This window comes from Colias eurytheme, chromosome 17, assembly GCF_061535395.1.
Source record: "Colias eurytheme isolate Ceu_HAF_F1 chromosome 17, ilColEury1 Martin Lab GWU primary, whole genome shotgun sequence".
Taxonomy (NCBI): Eukaryota; Metazoa; Arthropoda; class Insecta; order Lepidoptera; family Pieridae; genus Colias; species Colias eurytheme.
The window spans coordinates 1,782,402-1,804,987 of record NC_142996.1 but is presented as its reverse complement, the minus strand read 5'-3'; the positions used below and the strand labels follow the sequence as shown (position 1 = coordinate 1,804,987).

The 22,586-nt window shown below is 34.4% G+C and overlaps 2 protein-coding genes across 3 annotated transcripts in view; one reads left to right on the top strand and one right to left on the bottom strand.

The window, feature by feature from the left end:
* Positions 1-1,162, top strand: part of LOC149901023 (SH2 domain-containing protein 4B-like) — a 37,716-nt gene extending 36,554 nt beyond the window's left edge. The window contains exons 9-10 of one of the 2 annotated variants that reach the window (XM_090111528.1): positions 6-200; positions 900-1,162. In XM_090111528.1, the coding sequence (XP_089967654.1) occupies positions 6-200; positions 900-997 (293 nt within the window). In that variant the 3' untranslated portion in view covers positions 998-1,162. Of the gene's footprint in view, positions 1-5; positions 470-899 lie in introns of those variants that run through there. The other variant, XM_090111527.1, reaches the window with a different exon arrangement.
* Positions 1,163-5,511: 4,349 nt separating this feature from the next.
* LOC149901022 (cyclin-dependent kinase-like 2) lies at positions 5,512-11,925 on the bottom strand. Its single transcript, XM_090111875.1, has 14 exons — positions 11,851-11,925; positions 11,529-11,669; positions 10,705-10,899; positions 10,271-10,440; positions 9,551-9,672; positions 8,983-9,169; positions 8,222-8,294; positions 8,055-8,126; positions 7,831-7,897; positions 7,516-7,598; positions 7,007-7,146; positions 6,478-6,587; positions 6,074-6,162; positions 5,512-5,715 (listed from the first exon to the last, which is right to left on the bottom strand). Exons 1-14 carry the CDS (start codon positions 11,923-11,925, stop codon positions 5,656-5,658), a joined length of 1,584 nt encoding a protein of 527 aa, XP_089968001.1. The 3' UTR covers positions 5,512-5,655.
* Positions 11,926-22,586: the final 10,661 nt, after the last annotated feature.

The following is a 22,586-nucleotide window of genomic DNA, read 5'->3' as shown; positions in this document are numbered from 1 at the left end:
TACAGGCATAACAAGCCGATCAGAAGCGGAAGCAGCATTACGTGTAGCGGGCGCGGGCAGCTTCCTCGTGCGCGTGTCGGAGCGCGCGCTCGGGTATGCCATCTCGTACCGCGCGCACGACCGCTGCAAGCACTACCTCGTGGACGCGGCGCGCGGGTACCGCCTGCTGGGCGCGGGGCAGCCCGTGCACAGCAGCTTGGGTGAGTGTCGTACCGCTGCAAGCACTACCTCGTGGACGCGGCGCGCGGGTACCGCCTGCTGGGCGCGGGGCAGCCCGTGCACAGCAGCTTGGGTGAGTGTCGTACCGCTGCAAGCACTACCTCGTGGACGCGGCGCGCGGGTACCGCCTGCTGGGCGCGGGGCAGCCCGTGCACAGCAGCTTGGGTGAGTGTCGTACCGCTGCAAGCACTACCTCGTGGACGCGGCGCGCGGGTACCGCCTGCTGGGCGCGGGGCAGCCCGTGCACAGCAGCTTGGGTGAGTGTCGTACCGCTGCCCGTGCCATAGAGAGTACCTATACATGTACCATAGAGTACCGCCATTTCAGACAAAGCTTCCAGTGAAAATTCGTTTGAATTCATGTAATTTATCATACGTTGCATATTTGATAAAGTAATTAGACCAGAATTAGAAGCATTGCATTATTCTTTAACTTTTATGTACCTACTCTATGTTATTCATTATTTTCACATCTAAATATCTAACATCTGGGCAGCACACATACATAAATTAATATACATTGTATATTTTATGTATGTGTGCTGTTATATACTTTAAAAACTATAAACCGTTGTATAAAAATTTATGAATTATTTTATACCAGTCAAAACTATATTATTAACGTTCCACAAAAATAATCTATACTAAACTAATTTCTAAAAAATAATATCTCTTTTCCAGTCGATCTCATCAATTATCACAGGGAAGTCCCGATCACGGAGAGCGGTGGCGAGCTGCTGGTGACGTCATGTCCTCCCGCGCAAACGCCTGTCATATAACCGCCGCCATCTTGTTTACGTTCACTAATTCGAATTTTACGTTAAGCTCCATATAACTATTAGCAATAGGGACCATTTTACTCAGTCATTATATGTATAGTTTTATGTTTTCTATTATAAGATTATTTGACAAGAGATCGTCTTGGAAAATGTGTACTTCTGTGCTTAAGGGCTTGGTCTAGTAGTGCAAACAAATGCATCCTGTCATCCTATATGTAAATAATACAAATGTACTAAGGGAAAGTTGCTCCACTTAATTTTTAAAAATTAAATCATTCGTATAATTTAATATTCGTAATAAGTACCAAAAATGACAATTTGAAACAATTTTCGTGAAAATTACACCGGGTGATTTTTTTTATCAGTACACAAAATTTGCGAATACTTTCTATTGATATCTTCAACTTCATGTTTATATAACTGATCAACTTTTACAAAGAAATTTGGACGAAATATAAAAAAAATAAGCTTTCCATACAAAATGCATAACTCTATACATTTTTTTCGACCTAAGTTTCTTAGTGAAAGTTGTTCAGTTTAACTAATAAAACGGATAAACAAATTTTGTATTTAATAAAAAAAATGTAATGTTTGTGTTAAAAAATTATAAAATAGAAAAATAAGCAAATGAAAACAAAAGATATTTATTTCTGACTAGCTTCCGCCCGCGACTCCGTCCGCGCGGATGTCAGTCTTCGCGTCTTCTACAGATTTATTATATTATGTATAATATATAGATTTATATTGATAAACCTAATAAATCTTTTGCTAGCATTCTGATGCTTTATCGGTTGCACTGGATTTATCTCTTTTTTTTCAATCGCTTGAATGATATAGGATGGGTCCTTGATGGGCATCGAATGCTGAAGTCTCGAATCAATCAATTCTGACAGTAGGCAATTTATGTAAAATCCAATAATGGTCCATCATTTTATTTTGCCTAAACGTTACATACTTTTTTATATATTCTATTTTTAACGAATGATTCACTCCAGTCCAAACAGCAAATAAGCAGACTTCTGCTTCTGCAACGTTTAGTTGTCCCTGAATTTGGAAAAAATAGTCATGATTCTTATCTATGACAAAAGTGTTATTTTTTGCATTGTATTTCAAATATTAAATTTTTTTTTAACCGCATCTTCCGCATTCATGTCTTTTGCCGGAATTAGACATTTAACTTCTACTAGTCCCATTTTCCCTTTTTGATATGGGAGTGTATAAAGTAAATTTTTTAGATATTTCTCGTTATACTTTTAAAAAGTTATTATTGTCATTTTGCTCATTAGGTAAAGTAATTTCGATATCAGTTTTAAGTTTTTTGATACCTGCAATAATAACGTCATAATCGCCTGCACATACTTATCGATTACACCCTATATACAATCCACCATCCACATTAATAATGTTTTCCTGTCCTCCTCTCCCTTACGCTGTTCACCGATACATTTTAAATGAGTAAATCTGCTACCACTGAAGGATGTTTCATTGTGATCAGCAAATTTTCACCACTGTTGTCGATTATTTGTTTTTCATTTTTAATCAGCAATTGGGAATCATCAGTTTTGTTTTTTGCAGATTGGTGATGTACCCTAACAATACGTCGAAAAGGGAAAGCATCAACGAATTATCGTTTTCGTCCTCTTTTTTTATTCTTCGCGTCTCTGTTACTTCTGTTTGTTTAGTTCTCAACCCCACTGAATTTTGATGATGTGATGATAATCCATTCGTTTTAATATTGGTACTTAGAGTTTTTTGGTAGTTTTGTAGTTAGACTAAACTAGAAATGGTGGACTAAATTTGTCAGCGCGTCTGTAAGATCAGAATATAAAACCAACATCCTGTATTTAAGTTACAAAATTAATAATCAAACAACATGCCGCTACGTTGAAAATGACTAGAAGAAAAAATTAAAATACCTCGGATCAATTTTGGAGTAAACAAATCATTTTCCCCGTATGGGGATTTCCCCGGATGAACTTGGGAAGTTCAAGTTCTCAATACAAGTTTATATTATATTTCGTATTTCTCAAACGAAAAATAAACATTTTTGGAACTTCAAAAAAATTATATTATAAGAAAATTTATGAGCTTACTTTAGTTTTAAAGAAATATACATCCCTTTACTGACACCCCGTAAAATAAAGAAATTGTTGCCAATCACCTTTGCAATCTATTTGGTTTCATTAACTTTATGTTCGAAGATAATTTTTTTTCTAGTAGTTACACGCGTATTTTTTTCGTTTATTTTCCATATCGAAATCAAATGTTTAAAAATACGAATATTTGCACAAAACTAAGATAAAAATAATCAATTAACAAAAATATTAAATTTAATGAAGTAGAGCAACTTTCACTTCGGTATGAAGGAAAATCGAGCGTAGAGCACACGTCAGAACGCTCCGGCCCAAGGAGCGCGACTAAAGAAATTCGCTAGGATTTTTCCTTGTTATTTTAAATATTTTTTTAATATTTAAAGAATTATCAAAATTCAAAAAAAAATTTTTTTAAAGGATTAATACTCATTGGTCTTCAACCAACTCGAATAAATTAATGGAAAAAATAACTTTTAGCAGTATTTATCAATCGATTTTGTAAGGCAAAAAATGGGAAATTTAATGAATTTATAACGCTCTAATTAAGAAAATCATAAGTTTTTCGGCAATTGTATTCAGCAGTTTTTAATAACGACTATATAAGGATAATAATGCGCTGATCAGATTATGTAAATTGTAATCGGTTGCAACGTAGTGAGTGCACAAACTTAGCTCGAAATGATTTTGGGGGAAAGAGACTTATCTTGAAAGCCTGATTAAGGTAACATAAAGTAACTTTATAAATGTGAAAAAATTCACGCGCATTGCGTATATAACACTAATTGATAAACAAGAAAAAAAAATTCAGTTTATCATTTCATTAGCCGGGAAAAAATTGTCAAATAACTTGTTGAAAACGCAATTTTGCTAGACTGCAGCCTTAAGGTGCTAGATAAATATTGGCCGATTTAGATCTCTATTTCGTAAATGCATTTTTAGTTGTAATTATCGTTTAAGAACTATCTAGACTCGCTTTTTGTGATAATTTTAAAGGTTCATAACGATTGGATACTTCAGTATTATTTTGAATATCTCCCGAAATTGGGACAGATTGAGCCAAAGTAAAATTGTTTCAGAAAAACTCTTGTTATGCCATTTATTGTAGTTTTTCTTGTCTTATTATTATTTGTATACTGCCAATTAGAATAATTTCAAATATGAATTGTTGTTTTCTTTTATCTCCCATGCCCTTCACCTTTATAGAATAGAATAGAATAGAATAGAATAGAAAACACTTTATTGTACAATGCACACAAAAACAAAATTAAAAATAAATACCTTAAAAAAGAAACATACTATATCTGACCACATCTGACCCAGCAAAGGTTCTAACATGACACTTATCACAGAGGGATATAATTAATCTATTTTATAATTACTGAATCTTCAGACCTACTAAGAAAATTTCACAAAACATAGCGTGATAAAATTTTATAAATACAAAAAAATGTTGTGTGGTTTTATGAAACCACGGTAAAAGTGAAACTGTTCGAACGGTTCCGAACACTGCTTTGTGTAGCGCATGTCGCGTGTCGGTCGGCTGCCGAGTAGGTATACCTACTCGGTCGCGGAAGAATTCCAACAAATACCCGCGGCCCCATCATTAAAGCGGCTCGACGGAACACAGTGGGGTTTTAGTCGGTAAGAATCCGACATAACCCACGGCTCCTTCCCCGGGGGCCGTGGGTATCTTTGGAAGATTTCCCCACTATAAAAAAAAAAAAAAAAAGGTATACCTACTCGGCAGCCGCGATACACGCGACATGCGCTACACAGACCAAAAAGTTTGAGACGATGTAATAAAAGTTTCACTTTAATAAAGAAAAAGAAATATATTAAAATATATTTGTCCAGTTTCGAAGGATTTTTGTTCAATTTAACCATTGCTAGAGCAAACAAAAGGATTAAATGAAATAAAACCACAGTAAAATTACCAATATCGTGTATTAAAAGGCAACACACTGTACATATTTACAAATACTCTCATTTTAAATTACATCAAAATTTCAATCTAAAACAATCTAGTTTTCTAATTATTTTAAACGAGCAAACATAACGTTCCAAATTAAATTAAAATTTACATTTTTTATTCAATTATAATTTTATTTTTAGTAATAAATTAACATTGATGAATAAGCACTATAAATTTAACACAAGTATGTCAACGAAGCATGATTTTTAAATTTATCATTATTTAATGAAAAAGGCGACTGCAGTCCACAAAGATGCACTGCTAAAATTAACAAGTCCTAACCAATGTCTTATGAATTTGGATTAAAATTCCTTAAGCTTTTACAGATACTTTATATTTAACGACTATAGAAGCAAATAAAAAATACACAATGTTACACATTATAACATAATTTTAATTAATTTAAAATCATTTTATAATGATGCGCTTTTGGCGAAATGAACATGACCGAAATATGCACATACTATGTAGGTAGCACACAAATTCACAAGACAATAGTTTTGATAGAATTAATAATAATAATGTCTGGCATTTTTCTGAAAGCCCTGCACTATGGTGAAGGGCTTTTGGAAAATTGCTCTTGTCCCCTGTAGTCACATGTAGGGCAGGTTGGTCGGCGTCCGCTGGCTCGACGTCAAGTCTACGCTGTTACGCTGCATGAAAATATAATAATAAATTATAAATTATTAGCAATAATAATTAGAGACGCAATAATATATTCATTCGGATTCGACAACTTTAAATACCAATAGTAATTTTATTGATAAATGACACAGGAATATGAAAAAAACGTCTTCTGTTTGATTAAAAAATTAATGTCCAAAAGAGTTTTGAGTAATTTTGTTGATGAGATCAACTGGTTAAATTGGTCTAAGATCCGGGATTAGAAAAATATACCCTCATTTGTTAATTAAATGAAATAATTTTTAGAGGCTGATTACAATGTTTCACTGACGACTGCTAGTAAATAATATAAATATTATAAAGATTTAATACGGCTTTTATACTCACATTACTGTCCCAGGCATCGTGTGCTTTAGTAGATGTGTGTTGCTGCGACGGGTGGGGCTTTTTCGCTTTTTTCATAGGACTGTTGCTAGCTGTATTATGAGAAGAATGCCAATTTGTTTGTGTGATTTTTTTGCATTATAGCTTTAAAAAAATGCGACGTTAACAAAATTTACAAGTAAAATACTTTTGAAAGCTTATAAAAAGCTTTCTTATGCGTATAGCCAGAAAGCATTGTGTAAATAATTTTTGATCACGCACATGGAAATGAAAAAGTTATATTTATGTCTAACCGTTTGCCTTCTTAAATTGGAAGAGGTGAATCATTACTGAAATTTGGATAAAATGCTTATGAGAGCAAACGATTTCGCGTGTACAAGCTAGTGTATTTCGGTAGGAACACTCACCTCCCGGTACATAGGGTAGAGATATATCCGGCGGTGATTTCTTCATATTCTTCTTGGCGAGCGACCGACCGCGCAGCAACTCTTCGTCCATAACCAATTTACTGTTCACCCTTGTGATAAAACAACAATTATTGATCACCAATTTGTTCATTGTAAGAACTAAGGTAAGTATACGTCATGGTAAAAATTTGTTTAGCAACAAAGTTAGAGAGCTCTCTCTCTATTTAGAAAAAAATAAAAAAAAATATCTCAATATGGAATAAAAATAAATTTTGAACCAACAATTGCCAAAAGCCAATTAATGAAAATTAAATACTTAGTAAACTTAAGTGAAACATAAAACTTATTAATGTTTGGCGTCTTGGGCAATCAATCTATTCCAAGTTACAACTTGCTGTAATTTCTACTTATAAAGCAAAAAAGTATGACGATGACCATTTCAAAAGCATTTACTTAAGTACTAAAACATTACTTAGCACAACTAAACACAGCACAACACTAAAAGCCTCTATCCATAAAATGTACAAACTTCTTGATATACGGTGTCTTCGGGTACGCGTTGAGCGGCACCCCGAACGTGTGAAACGTGTCATTGAGCGCGCGCGGGAGAGACCGTGGTGCTCGACCAGCCGCCCCCGCACCTACTGCAGTAGGACACCAGCAACCCACCTTGTGGACGTAAGATATACGTCGTATAGTTTAGATTTATTTAATAAACACACAGTTAACTTTGTAACCAATTTAATTTCGATTTTAATTATAAAATCTCCGATCTCCGTCCGAATCTCCAAAGTTACATCATCTTCAGGTAGTTAAAAAAAGTACAATATCATATGTCAGGAATCGTAAGTAATTGTAAGGCAGAAGTTGCAAGTCACACGTGACACGTCATAAGTCACAATCCACAAGATAAAATTCAAAATTTTGTAACTCAGGTTTTTTTCAATAATACAAATAAATCTACCTGAAATTTAACAATAACTCATCGAAATTATTCTATAAAAAAAGTAACATATCGTCTAGATATGCGACGTTTACCTCATCATCAGTAGGCGCTGGTGCAGCGGCTGTCGATTGCGACTTTTTCTCGACAACACAAGTTTCCATTTGAACTTCTGTACCTGAAATAATTATAATATTTTGTAACATTATTTAAAGAGTGAATAAAAACCCTCCACTTATATTTGATAATATGCCTATGAAAAATCCAATGTTACATGTTTTGTGTTTCCGAGGTATACACAAAATGTTTTAAATGTATTAGAATATTACGAAAATGAAATAAAATAATGTCAAAATAATTCCTTGGTAATGTAATAAATAAATAAATTACATATAAATAAGAATACTCACTCGGCGTATAGTTATAGTCGATCAGCGACTCACCCGTAGTACTTTCTGTTCGAGACCTATTGTTGTCCTGTTACAAACATAACATAATTTAATCAATTAATTTGTAATTCATAAAAAAAAAAACTAGAATTAAAGAGACTGTATAGGAGTACTACATACTATAATACACACTTTTGAGAATTCACTTTTTGCTGTAATTGGAACAAATTTATCAAAAGACTCACAGAAATAATGTTCAATGTCCATTGTTGTCTTGGTTTACCGGTCACTCGAGCTGCGCCTTGCGGTGGAGGAGTCTAATAACATTGAAATTTATTGTAAAAGTTAAAAATTTAGTCCTTTAAAAAATTCCTAATCGACCTTTAATAATGTTTATTTGATTTGCACTTACCTCAGACTCTTTGCCAAGTTTTTTCCTCAATTCAGCATTAAAGCTCTCCGCAAAACCATCGGTAACAAAATATCTGTAAATTTTAAAAGACATATTGAAGAACAATTTTTTTTCAATTCAACTTAACTAATAATACTTTTCAAGCAGCACTCATGACACAGATTATCAGATCATATCACAGGCCGCAGTGGGCCGAGCGAAGCGCCACGGCAATCAAGTTCTGCGCGCACCCCTTGGCCGGTGCCATGTAAGCAGAACTCACTTACGGCGCTTCTCTCACACATACTTGAATCACACCCCGGACACTTCATACAAAATTATCAGTTTTGACAGTCACACTGTAGAGAGTGCAAATGTGTGTGTTAACGCATTAATTGTGACTAGCGTAAAGAAATTCGCGTTTTTCTGATGAAATATATTCGTAAACAGCACAATATCTAACCATTTTCTACGAAAAACGATAATCACAAATCCAAAATAATAAAATTACTTTAAGTCAATTTGATTAATGTTGTCAATCTTCGTTGCGTATCGTCCTTCCGGAAAAATGCGGGCCATCTATAGCGTGATCGTGCGGGGTGAGGTAAGTGTTTAATTTTGGCGGGAGGCGGAGTGTCCGTTCTGTAGCGTTTAGCTACTATTATGTATTCTGTGCTTGAGTCTCAACTATCAACTGCACTGCTTACTCCGCAGCAGCTCTTTGCTATGCAGCCAGGACTCCCACATATATCCAGGCCCCCACATATATTATCTACACTCACTTGTGTCGCAGCAGCGCGGCGGCAGCGGGGCGAGCGCGCGGCTCGGTGCGTAGCGCGGCGGCCAGCAGCTCCCGCGCGAGCCCTGCGCCTGGTAGCGCCGCCCGAGCTGAGCCCGCTCCGCCTGCGCACAGTGCAGCACCGCCAGATAGGCGCGATACCACTTGCTGGTGCCGCGGTGCTAGCTTACCTGCCATATATTGTATTTTTGAAGTGAAAACTTCTTTAGCGGCGTTGGGTATAAAATCTTAAACTCGCGTCAGGACACGTGACCTGATCGAAAAAGCGTAAGACGGATGGATATCAAAAAAGGTCCCCGTTAATAATCAAGTTTTCACTTCTGCCGGCACTCCCGGAGTGCAACCCGTCTTTTTTTTGTCTTAGAAATTGCGTGCAAATTGAAACTCAAACATTAGAAATTACAGAAAGTGAAATTCAAAATCAGTACCTCAAAATCTACATTATAACGTGTTAGAACGTGTCCAGATAAACGCACTTTTTTAACCAAATGACTGAATGATTACTAGCAACAATTGAATGTATTGAATTTGATAATAAGTTCTTAACTTACCTACAGTTTTGATTATAAGAGCCAGTTGGTCGATATCTGAATCACCCGGAAACAGCGGGTCTCCCGTCAACATTTCCGCGAATAGACAACCGATCGCCCAGATGTCCACTTCTGGACCATATCTGATAAAAAATGAATCAAAGTGTAAATAAGTACTAGCAAGTAGTAACTTACAGAGATTGAGGATTGCATTAAGAAGAGACATCTACATCTAATAACATAATACCATAATATTCGTGCAACAAATGTTTGCGGGCATGTCCTATACTTGTGGAATTACATATTAGTGCGAGTATATTAGTATCACAATATGTGTATTTCTTTCCTATATTAACTCACTTCTACTTTCCAATTGTTTATTGTTATTCAAACTTTTCCTATATCCTAAGGTTGCTTGAAAGATATCGCTTCTTAGCGATAAGGCCGCCTATTTTGTACCGCTCTATATTACTTTGTTTGTTTTTGTTTCATTTTGTTTTGTTTGTGTGTGCAATTAGTGTTTATTATTATCTCTCTCCATAATACACGGGTACCACCAGAAGGAAGATACCCGGTCCTTTGGAAGGCTTACGTGGGGACACAGGTCCAACACGCAGAGGCCCTTTAGAGAATTTAATGTGTTGTGGGACACCAATGTGTTGTGGGACACCAGTGTGTTGTGGGACACCAGTGTGTTGTGGGACACCAATGTGTTGTGGGACACCATTATTATTAACTCACCTATGCTCAGCGACCAGTAGCTCCGGCGCCCTGTACCACCTGGTGGCCACGTACTCCGTGTACGGCTCCCCGGGTGCGGCCAGCGCTCGCGCAAATCCGAGATCGCATAATTTGACTATACCATTGTTGGAGACTAGCACGTTCTCGGGCTTCACGTCTCGGTGGATTATCTGAAATTTTTAAACTGCAACTGAACATTTGATTCAATTTAAAGATTGTAGACTTCGTTAGAAGCGCTTTTGAATCGATGAGACACAAATTATTAAACACCTTTTAGGAACGTAGTTTCTAAAGAAAAGAGACAACAGAAAACTCTATAATAGTTGCTCTTTTAAAATCATATTAATGTGTGGTTATTACATCATTTTTAAGCCAACTCAGTATATACTTTTAAATTTGTGTTCGTTAATCGTGCATAACATAAATTTACTTACCGAATTTTGATGACAATAATCAACTCCCTTCAAGAGCTGATAGAGATGCTTCTTAGCAGTATCTTCTCCCAGACCTCCTGGCGACGCTTCCAGCTCATCCAGCAGAGTGTGGTCCAGATACTCGAACACGAGGTAGAACCTGCGCTTGCGTCGAAACACCTCGATCATGTTCACTAGGTGATCGTGGCGGAGCTTCTGAAGTTATAATTTCATTTTACATTTCTTTGTCAATTTCAAAGTATATACTAAAATCATTATTTCCTTTGACAGCAGAAAATATGGATTTCGTAATTTTGAAAAAATAATTTTAATTAGCTAAAATTCCTTGTAAAAATCATTGAGATAATATTACTATACGTATGGAGGAGACACCACGAACAAAATCTGTGCGCCATTTTTTTGCTCTAACTAAATTTTAAAAATTATTATCTAGTTAGGTTCTTACCGATGAAAGTTATTCCTTTGCACATTTCCGTATTATTTGTATTATTTGTGCAATATCGTAACACACACGAAGGCATATTTGATGCGTTTCACTTTAAAACCATTAAAAAAAACCGCTCAACATACGTCATGTGGCGTATGTTGAGCGGAACATAAGTGATGTAGGCGGTGTCGTCTCCATATATGTATATCTCAATGGTAAAAATATTCATTTTTTCTATAGTTTATCCTTCCTAACTTTTTTTTCTCTCGTTAATGAAAAAGCAATAAACTCAAACAATAGGAACTTGCCTACACACTCTATATATACACTATATCTACACGTTATAACTATTTACTATATTACATTGAACCGGAATCATTCTAAACATTGCCCCTACCTTCAACATCCGTATCTCCCTGAGCGCCATCTTGCGCACAGCGGCATCGTCTTCTGTCTCTAGAAACTTCTTAATGGCCACCAGCTGGCCAGTGTCGCGGCGGCGGCATTTCAGCACCACGCCGTATGAGCCTTCACCGACCTGAGAGATATCGTAATTCTACGCTGTACATATAACAAGATGCCATGATATTATTTATAAGAAAATGTAATTGAGTAACGTTTCTTTTTCTTTTAACAAAATCAAATTAAAACATGCCTTATACTTCCATACTTTATAGTTTCTTTGTCTAGTTGGAATGCAATGTGTGTTTCCAACTCACCACAGACAATTGTTCGTACTTATCCATTGCTCGCGACCTAGGCGTGGACGGCGAGATGGCCACGCGGCGGCCCATCGTTGTGCTCATGTGGCATCTTCAGTTATAACGGGAAACCTGAAACAACTGAATATTTATCTGTTTTTAATATAGATTAAGGTTTTTTGTCTCATTTTATAAGTTACAGTGAGTGCAAAACGGTAAAAATACGAAGTCCGCGATTAAAACTCGTCTAACAAAACGTTTGAAATCTCAAAATCTACCAAAAGTTACAAATCTTTCGTACGCATAATGGAAATGAGGTTTCGTAAATTTTCACGCGAACAGTAAATGTGAGGAAAACCTGGAAGAAAATTAGGGAGACGTTGATGCAAGTGATGGTGATCATGTGATGAAAGGTGATCACGACATTGTTTTTCAGACCTACATATATATCCTATCCTAGCCTTTTTAATACTTACATCTAATTCAAATACATCATTCTTTTTTTTATAGGTAATTCAGTATTTAGTTGTCACGATCGATACTAGATTAAATTGACATTTCACTATGAATTAATTACGAAATGACTAATGTTGTCACGCGGCGACAGCCGGGTCACGGTCAAAGTCACCACTATATTGCTGTACATTTAGATGGCCATACGATAAAATTATTATATTAAAGTGTGCTTTACAAATTATTACTTAATATTTATACCTAGGTATAGGCTATACCTATCTGACCTTCAACTAGTAATACCTACCTATAATTATATCAAGGTATACAGCTGTGTATCATGACATGACAAATAAATAATAATTTCACTGAATAGCTATAAAAACAACAAAGGAAGTAGTATTGAATTTCTATTATAAAAATATAGTCCAACTGTTATAGTTATTGATATAGCAAATTTCCAAGATATTTGTGTGCTACATAATTTTTTATGAAAGAGCAACAAAGGTTTTAAAATCATTGGAGAAAACTTTCGGAAGTAAAATCATATGGTGGATATTATGACGGCTTACCGAGATGACTAGGCCTTTAATTTGAAGAATGTGTTACTTTCACTTTATTACCACCTGCAAATACTGATTGAATAGGGATATTAAATCCTGTCCTAATACTCTTTTTAAATTGGATAGAGCGGAAAAACGGCCTATTTTAAAACCGCTAAACGAGCTACTGCCCGATTCACGATTCACGTGGTCCCCACATACCTTGTAATTTACAAACGATATTCAAACAACAGTTTGATCGAATCCATACGCAAACAATATAAAAAATGAATAGCTTGACATTTTGTATCGTGACTATAATGACGAGTCAATGTCAACCCTCGTGGGCTTTGGCCAGAAATAGACGGGGACAGGTGGTCCCGCAAGGCCAGTTAAATTGTCACGTCATGTATATTAGCTGGTGTTTACGTGACACAATACGAATGTCATCAATCAATCGATAAATGCCAGCTGTGAAGGGAAATTTCGAAAGTTAAAACTGTTTGTTGCTTTTGCCGTTATAAGACAGTGCGCGCACGAGCAACTTTGTCTCCGCAACTATTTTGTCTCCGCAACTATTTTGTCTCTTCACCCATGGGCTAGTATGGAAGTGCGCGCACGTAGCGACGCAACTCCCCATACAAATTGATGGGAGAGACAAAATAGTTGCGGAGACAAAGTTGCTCGTGCGCGCTCGCTCTAATTCTTCTCTATTCTTACAACAACATTTTATCATTAGAGAACTCAATGTTCGTCTAGGAATTTTACTTTATTGGGTACTCTTAAGCACTATTGAACGCCCAAAATGAAGAATGTACAGATTCTAACTAATAAAATGCCGGTATTTTGAAGAACCAGAATGTGTCATTGTTTATAGGAGAACCTGTGCTTTCAGGTTGGTTTTATTGAAGGTGCATCAGTCTTGGTATACAGTTTGCTGAATTCGACAATGCAATAAACAAACATCAAATATATTTTTACAGGAAAGTTAGAAATCCTTTATGGTCTGCAGTTGTTTTAAGTTGGTGATATGACATTCTTACACGTCTTGTGAAGCTCTCGAATCTTGGCCGAGTTCGAAGCAAAATACCCGGAATTTAAAAGCTCTAGAATACTCAAGGATATCCAAGCATTTTCTTTGTTTATTACAGGCTAATTTCCGTTTTTTAAACCGCTGAAACCGCAGTTGACATTCACGCAACATTAGTACTACTGCGGTTCTTAAAAAGGCTATCTTTAAAAGACTTACGACCTTACATCGGTACTTAAAAAATTGCCAAAAAATCTTTCTAGCAGGCAGTCGTATGCAATATGAAACTATCAATAACGAGCCAGTCAATGCAAAAAATACTTACAAGCAAAGTTGGACACTTACAAGATTCGATCGATCCAGGATTAATGCAGACTGTGTCACGCGACCGAGCACGGAACGCAAATATTACCCTATTTTTAAAACGAATTCAGTTTTGGCTGCAAACTTCCGTTTAAATTTAATTTAATGCGATTCTAAAATGTTTTGCTTATTTATAGATTTGTGGAATTTATAGTTTTGAGGAGATACTTGTAGATTTCATGTGAAAGTCAGATAAATGTTTCTCGGAGATAATTATCCCGAGGCAAAAGTACGAAAGTTGTGGAAGTGTAAAGCAAGTTTTTATGTTTCATAAATACAATATTTCTCAAAAAAACTGCTCAATACATAAATAAATATCAATGATCTTCTGATCCATCCATAAGAACTTTCATGCATATATGCTTATTAATATGTAAAACTCATTAAAAATACTATAGTACGTATACAAAATGAGTGCGTGTTATGTAAAATAGAGAAACTATTAATCACGTTCAACTGACCCAGCAACTTTCTAATCTTCTTAATCTTAAGTTATTACAAAGTCACATTCAGGTACACGTATTAAATCGCTATTCCCGATCTATTCCTTTCAACTAATCAAGATCTAAATAAGTACTGCTTAGTGATAAGACTATCAATAATTGTGCTAAATTATTCTTGTATGATTTTGTTTCTTTTCTTTTATGCATGTACTACAATAAAGTGGAATGAAATAAAATAAATTAGTTGCTATGTGTTATAAGTATTTGCTCAAAATTCAACACCCTGTATACACTTCTCGTTAAAGTGTAGTTATTTTTCGTTAATCGACAGCCCAATCCACTTTTTGCAAGATCCGCGGGCGACCCAAGTCGTTTGGAAAATAAAAAAGTCGTCGCGTGCCTGCAACGATTTATGCGACAACACAATTACAAATCAATAAAAAGCCGATGCTCGTAAAAGTCGACGTCATTTGCTATTTGATTTCTTTTTCCATGATCGGCCACAAAACTGATGATATACCTATTTATGTATTTAGCAAGCGACTGTTATAGGGAAAATGAATATAACATACTAGCAATCCGCCTGCGGCTTCGCCCGCGTTTTCAAAAAAAAACCCGCATAGTTCCCGTTCCCGTGGGATTTCCGGGATAAAACCTAGCCTATGTCACTCAGAAATGATGTAGCTTTCCAACAGTGAAAGAATTTTTCAAATCTGCCCAGTAGTTTCGGAGCCTATTCAATTCATACAAACAAACAAACAAAAAATCAAACCTTTCCTCTTTATAATATTTGTATAGACGAGCAACGTTGCAAAAAGCTACATCGAAATATATGATAGGATCGTGTACTAAACAAGAATGGCAATTATTATTATGGAAAAAACTGACTTTATGTACCTATGTCATATCACTACAACAATTCTGATGATTACAACGAACCCTCATAAGTGAAAATCCGTCCAGCGGTTTGGGCTGTAGGGCGTGCCAAAGAAATATACATACACTCAAAAACATTCTTCTTACACTATCGACTTTAGAGCACACTCGCATACAGAAATAAACTTACATACTTCTTGATATAAAAACTATTTCAATTATTAGAGATTACAATTTGAATTGGATGGTATTTGGAAATAGACATTGGGATGCTTCATATATTAAGCAATATTAGGAAAAATTTAATTAATTAATTATGAATGAATGAATGAATGAAAATACTTTATTTGCACTAATATAAGGAAACAATACAAAAGAACACATACAAAACAAACACGTACAAAAAGGCCTTATCGCTAAAAAAGTCAATTATCTAAATTTTTTTTATTTAATTTAATGAATTAGAAACCCAAGTTAAATAAAAATTATTATTTAAAAATAAAATTAACGAAAATCTATAGTAACACTAGTCAGAATGCGTGGTGCATCTGTTTTAAAAGAATAACAACGTAAACAAAAATAATCTATAGAAAATTCAAATAACGTTATATTTTTTTTTATTAAAGCTTATTACAATATGGCAAAAAACCATGTTTTTTTAATATTTACTTGACCTATAATTTTTTCGAAGATAATGTAATAAATGATATAAAATAAATACCTCGCATTTTGAGTTACGACTCATAGCAAGTCCTTTTTAACCGATTTTCCTTGATAAAAGTAAATTTTTCACTTCGCACAAATGCAATTGAAGCAATTAAAATAAATGTTCAAATTAATGTAGAACTAGAAACTTTCACGAATCGCTACGGCGTAGCTAACGTAACGGGCGTCTACGAACACGCGACGGCGTAGACTGCGTTTGAAGCACATATTATTATTAGGGTAAAATAGATTACAATTCATACTAAAAAATATATGAAAATACTAGCGGTCCGCCCCGGCTTCGCCCGTGGTACATGTTTACGTTTTCTCTACATAAGAACCATCCTCGTACTTAAAGGAATATAATAAAAAAATAATTATCGAAATCGGTTCAGCCGTTCTCGAGTTATGCGCTTACCAAAACATTTTGCGATTCATTTTTATATATAAGAAGATTAACCTACAATTAATAATACGTTCAAGTATTTCAAATTAATAAAAGTACAATAAGTTGCTTCATTTGGCAACATGCAATATGCATCCATGTAGAGGTGTTATTTTTTTTCATTTTGTATTATAAAGCATGAACCATGAATGAATAACTTATGAGGTATTGCTCAGTAATGTTCACGGGATTTGATAGAAATAGAATATCTATAGACACTACTCTGGGTGGATAGTCATTATATAGTCCCGTTATTGTTTAAGAAATGTTTGTATAAATATACTTTTATGTCTCTTCATCGTAAAATATATGTGATAACTAGCGGTCCACCCCGGCTTCGCCCGTGGTATCTACATGTTTAAACTATCCTATCTCTCAAGTTGGATCGAACTGCACATGGTGTGCGAACTTTATTATAATCGGTTTAGGAGTCCAGGACAAACATTGTGACACGAGATTTATATATTATATTAAGATAATACTACTTTTTACATGGCTATCAGCTGATGTTTTTGTCAATTTCACCAAAGTAATGGTAAACATACATTTTATACGAGGACATACATAAATAGTATAGGCATAATCCTTCAACAACGAATCGAAATGACGGTAAGAGGGTCACGACATGCTCGGGAACTTTTGGCATCAATAATGAGATTGCTTATGTTATTTTATGTGATAGGTATTGGCAACTCCAATGCTTGTTGATAAGAATCACGTGGTATCCAGTATTATATGAAAAATCATTACTGTATTTACTCAAATCAAAATACATTATCCTACAAAATGCATAATGAAATATTAAAATGCTCTCTCACGGCTGCGACTGTCAGTACATAATAAACTTAAAAACGATTGAAAATATTTCCAAATAGTAATCATTGCTAGAAAGTAGACAGTGCTTAAAAGAAGCTAGTAGTGTATACGTATAGTTTCATTTTTATCCATAAAATTGTGGAAGCAAATGATGTCAAATAAAGTTCTTGGCAGTGGCGAGTTGTACTAGCTGTGTTATTTTATCCGTTGCTACAGCATAACAGACAAACAGACAGACATTGGCATTTAAAACATTGGTTTTAGATTATTACAATGGTCGTGGTATTTTATTTCTATACCCAGGTGTTGATAATAACTTTTTAAAGACTTCCACAACCTGACATCACCACTCAAACAATCCACTTAATAATTTCATACACATCAAAGAATCAATAAGCCCTAAAAAGTAGGGCATGATTAAAAATGTAATAAACTCGTGTATTCTGAACAGTTGTTTAATAATCAGCTGTAACCGATATTAAAGCTAAATATCACCGAGGACGTCCTTCTATCTAAAATTATAGGGCTTTGAAATTGTGTTTCAATTTTCCATTTTCCTTTTAGTCATCCCTATATTATCTATAGAAGACTTAATTGTATACATGCTTAGCTAAATGGCTATTAATTTTAAGAGTATTAGTTGATTTTTGTGATGAAAACTGTGGAAAACGGGATGTTTCAGCCGTGGTGATGATATTTTAACCATGATTGGGTTATCAAATAAAAATTAGAAATTCTTTGTACCTACTTGGTTATATCCTACCTATTCCTATTATTGTATTTGTATTAATATATAGGTTAAAATATCTACAAATAACAAATATTCGTAAAGAAAAACACCGCGAATTGTATGGGAAAATCATACAGTTTCGGGTGTGTTGAATTACTTTGTGCAATTTTTTTATGCAATTTATGCAAAATATTTAGAATAATGAAATCTCGTTTTAAATTCGAAATGTATTTTAAATATTTGTTATCAAATGCGGGTAATTACATAAAAACGAACTCTACAAATAATAAATTTGTCGCGTTGCGTTAGCTTAATCGCACTAACATCAATAATTACCATGAAGTATGAAATTTACCTTCAAACACCCTTACGTTATTATTACCTGAGTAACGACTACACAGGCTGATGCAAATCTATACTCATATTATAAAAGTGAACAGTTTGTTTGTTTGAACGCGCTAATCTCAGGAACTACTGGTCTGATTTGAATAATTCTTTCGGTGTTAGATAGCCCATTAATCGAGGAAGGCTATAGGCTAAATATCATCACGCTAAAACCGTAACGGAGCAATGCATGTAAAACCGCACAGCACAGCTAGTAACTAAAATATAACAATTACATTACATCTAAAATTCGCTAGACATCCCATATCCATACAAATCGTGCCCTACAAACTTCTTATATATATTTAATCACAGATGATATAACACTATACTATCTATATTAAACCAAACCACACTGTGTGCTAAGCATTACGTCTTACAGTATGCACGTAACGACAGGTCAAGCACCCCTCGCGTGCGACCGCGGTCAAGGGAGTGGCCAAAATGTGCACCGACAGACTTGTTTGGGTGTGAGACCAATACATCAGACAGTACATTTTGTAGGAAAACATTTCAGGGGACGTATTTTTAACACGAAAACATTTAAAAACTTTTCCTTTTTGTCTTTTTTTGTCTTTGTAATACAAGAGCAGAGCACTACCTCACGCACTTCGCTTATGAGGCGTGCAAGAAAAAGATAAGTAGAGTATTTATCTAAATTTGAATTAGGGCAATATTTTATTCGATAAAAATCATTTGAGCGGAGCTGAGGTGAGAAAATCAAGGATAAAAAATTTATGCAGTTCGAAAAATGTTAGCTGTTAAATAAAGCTGAAGAATTTGTTTGTTTATTCACTCGCTTTTTGAGCTCAAGCAAATCTTCCGAATCGAAAGAAAATCTATCTAATCGAAAATTCTGTGATGTTGCATAGTCCAATTATTAGAGAGGTCAGAGGAATACAAAGGAAAAAATAAACAAATACTACGCGCTACGACTGTAACACGGATTTTGGACATTATTTCACAATTATTTTTATTTTATCTAGGTATCTTAGCGGAAAAAATATTCAAGTAACGTAATTTTCATATTGCAATTACATCGAAAATAAGGCCGCTACTTATAAATAAGCTAGAGCAAATTACCATGACCTTAATTCAGTTGAAATTGCTAAAGTTTCTTCGTGGTAAACATTAAATTGATTACAAGACTTCTACAACAAAATCGACGTCCTTATCAGTCCCACGCTATGTTTTATCAAAAAGAAATTATTATTGCCTGCATTATTTTGTATAAATGTATATTGCATGTATAAAGACGTATTCTTATAATTATTATGTAATCTACATCTAAACTGAAACAAATATCTATAATATAATTAAAAATGAATCGCAAAATGTGTTGGTAAGCGCATATTCGAGAACGGCTGAGCCGATTCTGTTAATTATTTTCATACAATATTCCTTGAAGTACGAGGATGGTTCTTGTGGAGACAAAACGTAAACATGTACCACGAGCGAAGCCGGGGCAGACCGCTAGTATTGAATAAAACAGTCTTTTCCCTAAGCATTATGTGTGACGTATATTTGCTGTATTTTACCTTTTTTTTAAGTGAGGAAATCTTCCAAAGATACTCACGGCACCCGGGGAAGGAGCCGTGGGTTATGTCGGATTCTTACCGACCAAAACCCCACTGTGTTCCGTCGAGCCGCTTTAATGATGGGGCCGCGGGTATTGGTTGGAATTCTACCTAGATGAACTTTATCATACTTTGTCTTTTTTTCATTTCTTTCACTCACGCTAAACATGGCCAACTTGGTTATGGTCAAATAAGCCCATAATAATATAGGCTTTAAGTAACATAAGGTTCTGATTCTTAGTATCAAATAAAACTTTTATAACTTTAAATTTCAAACAATTCCCACAAACCAGGTCATGTCACGGTACTAAACATCCAATTTTAAGAACGCTTATAAACCAATAAATGTCGTTAAATTAAACAGTAAGCCAGCAGTTGCAAATCACAAGAGTTATTACAAAGGGAAAGATACGGATCGGCATTATATTGTGTAGTTCAGTGACCTATATTGTACCGTACCTAAATAATGCTTTTACGTGGGAACGGAATGGGGATGATTAGAGGGCTATAAATTCGTGGTTACTCTATGGTTTGTTAAGTCTATGTTATTTACGGGGTTTCAAAATTATCTACATTGTTGTGCTTTTATTTTTTAATGCGCACTATGGAATATAATAATAGGAACAGATTATAATAATTAAAGATACCTAACTCCTCATAGTTTTTATAAAATATTAAAAATATACTTATCTAATATTGAAAATATTCGGGTTTCTTTCTATAATCCAAATTGTATAAATGCTAAATGATTAAAAACTTTTATTTTATTAATTTTGTAATAAAGATTAATAGTATATGAGTGAAATTATTTAAGCTCTGCTATTTTGTATAGATAGGCATATAATTAAATGAAATCTCTACCTAAAGCTGTTCAATTGTAAATTGTAACTTGTAAGTTGTGTAGAAAATAACAAAACTGCAATAATGAATACTGTTGATCTGCTCAAGGAATAATGGATTTTTTTCTAAACGATATCATACTGAAATATCTTAGACCAATCCTCCAGCAATTCTTAAATTGGCGCCAAATGGTTACGTAATAATATTTGTTTGGTCTACAAAGTTGCTAGGCTAGTTATACAGCTTATCACTTCTCAGTAATGAGTTATTAGTTTATTACTGTTTATATACACATGCTTCAGCGAATTGAGATGCAATGGCGTTCATAGAATTGTTTTAAAACAATCAACACGCATTCACTAGCTAATTCAGCTTCAATTATTAAAATAATATGCGCAGTTTTGAATATAGCGCCATCTATGAAAAATGTGCAGAACTACAAGGGCATTAAATTTTCAGTAAACACTGAATATTTCATGTCCATTGTAATTCAATAAAGAAATATACTTGTTTTCTCCTAATATTTACACCGTACTAAACGTTAAATAAAGTTGAATTACAGCTTACCAAAATAATACTTCCAAAAATGTATAGAGCGTCACAATTAAAATAGAGTCTGTTACTTTTGAAACCACTTATTTTTTCGTTCGTTAAAAAATTATTAAAGTCTATAAAATTCTTAAACCAGTCCGTGTCATATAGCAACTGTCAATTTTGGAATATTTTTGGGAATTGCCATTACTTTTTCTATTTTGTGCCAGTAAACTCTATTTATTGAAATATTTCTAACAAAAATAGGTTAAATATTAGGTTTAATCTAAGGTTTTAACTAAGCTTCTTGGTTTTAGCTACAGTTTTATCTGTTATCTCTACTGGTTAGTGCTTACCCATCAAATAATGTACTGTAAAGAGTTAGTATATTATCTTTACAAATGTAAGTACTGTCTGGTAATCTAGTCAAGAGTCTAGTGGTATGAAATATTATACCAATTTAACGAGCTATTCTGAAACTACCGTATATTATGTAAAAAAATATAAAACTTCGGCTTAATCGTTTCGGAAGGATTTAGGTAGAGTCACAGATAAGCATTTTATTTATGTACTTATATGTTCTAATATACATACTTTATTACAATATACTCTTCTCTGTGAGAAAGTATATGGGCTGATGATGATGATTCTATTATATTCTTCATAATAGAAAAAATACATGTAAATAATATTATGTATTTAGAAACTTGTTTTCATATTGTACACCTCTAACAAAACCCTAGCGTATTTTTTATCTGTAATAATTTTTAAACCGAGAAAGACTTGTAAAAGTATTGTTCACACCACTCACAAAGGACCACATTCAATAACCAGATGGTAAAAACAAAAAGCGAAGGATAATAAATAAAACGCAATTGTGTCTCGGATACACACGTGTTTGGGTATTGGTGAAAGTTGTGCTTTATTGTACTTAATTTTAAAAAATTTTAAACAATGTGATTGAAAAAAAATAAGCGCGAAAAATTTAGTAAACTTTGCTTTTAAAAACTTTGTTACCT

Excerpts from the sequence above, each read along its gene's own strand:
- LOC149901022 (XM_090111875.1), bottom strand. The coding sequence starts at position 11,925 with ATGGGCCGCCGCGTGGCCATCTCGCCGTCCACGCCTAGGTCGCGAGCA. Across the intron at positions 9,673-10,270 it reads CTACTGGTCGCTGAGCATAG|ATATGGTCCAGAAGTGGACA; the intron begins GTGAGTTAATAA and ends ATTTTTTATCAG. Across the intron at positions 7,599-7,830 it reads CGACTATAACTATACGCCGA|GTACAGAAGTTCAAATGGAA; the intron begins GTGAGTATTCTT and ends TAATTATTTCAG.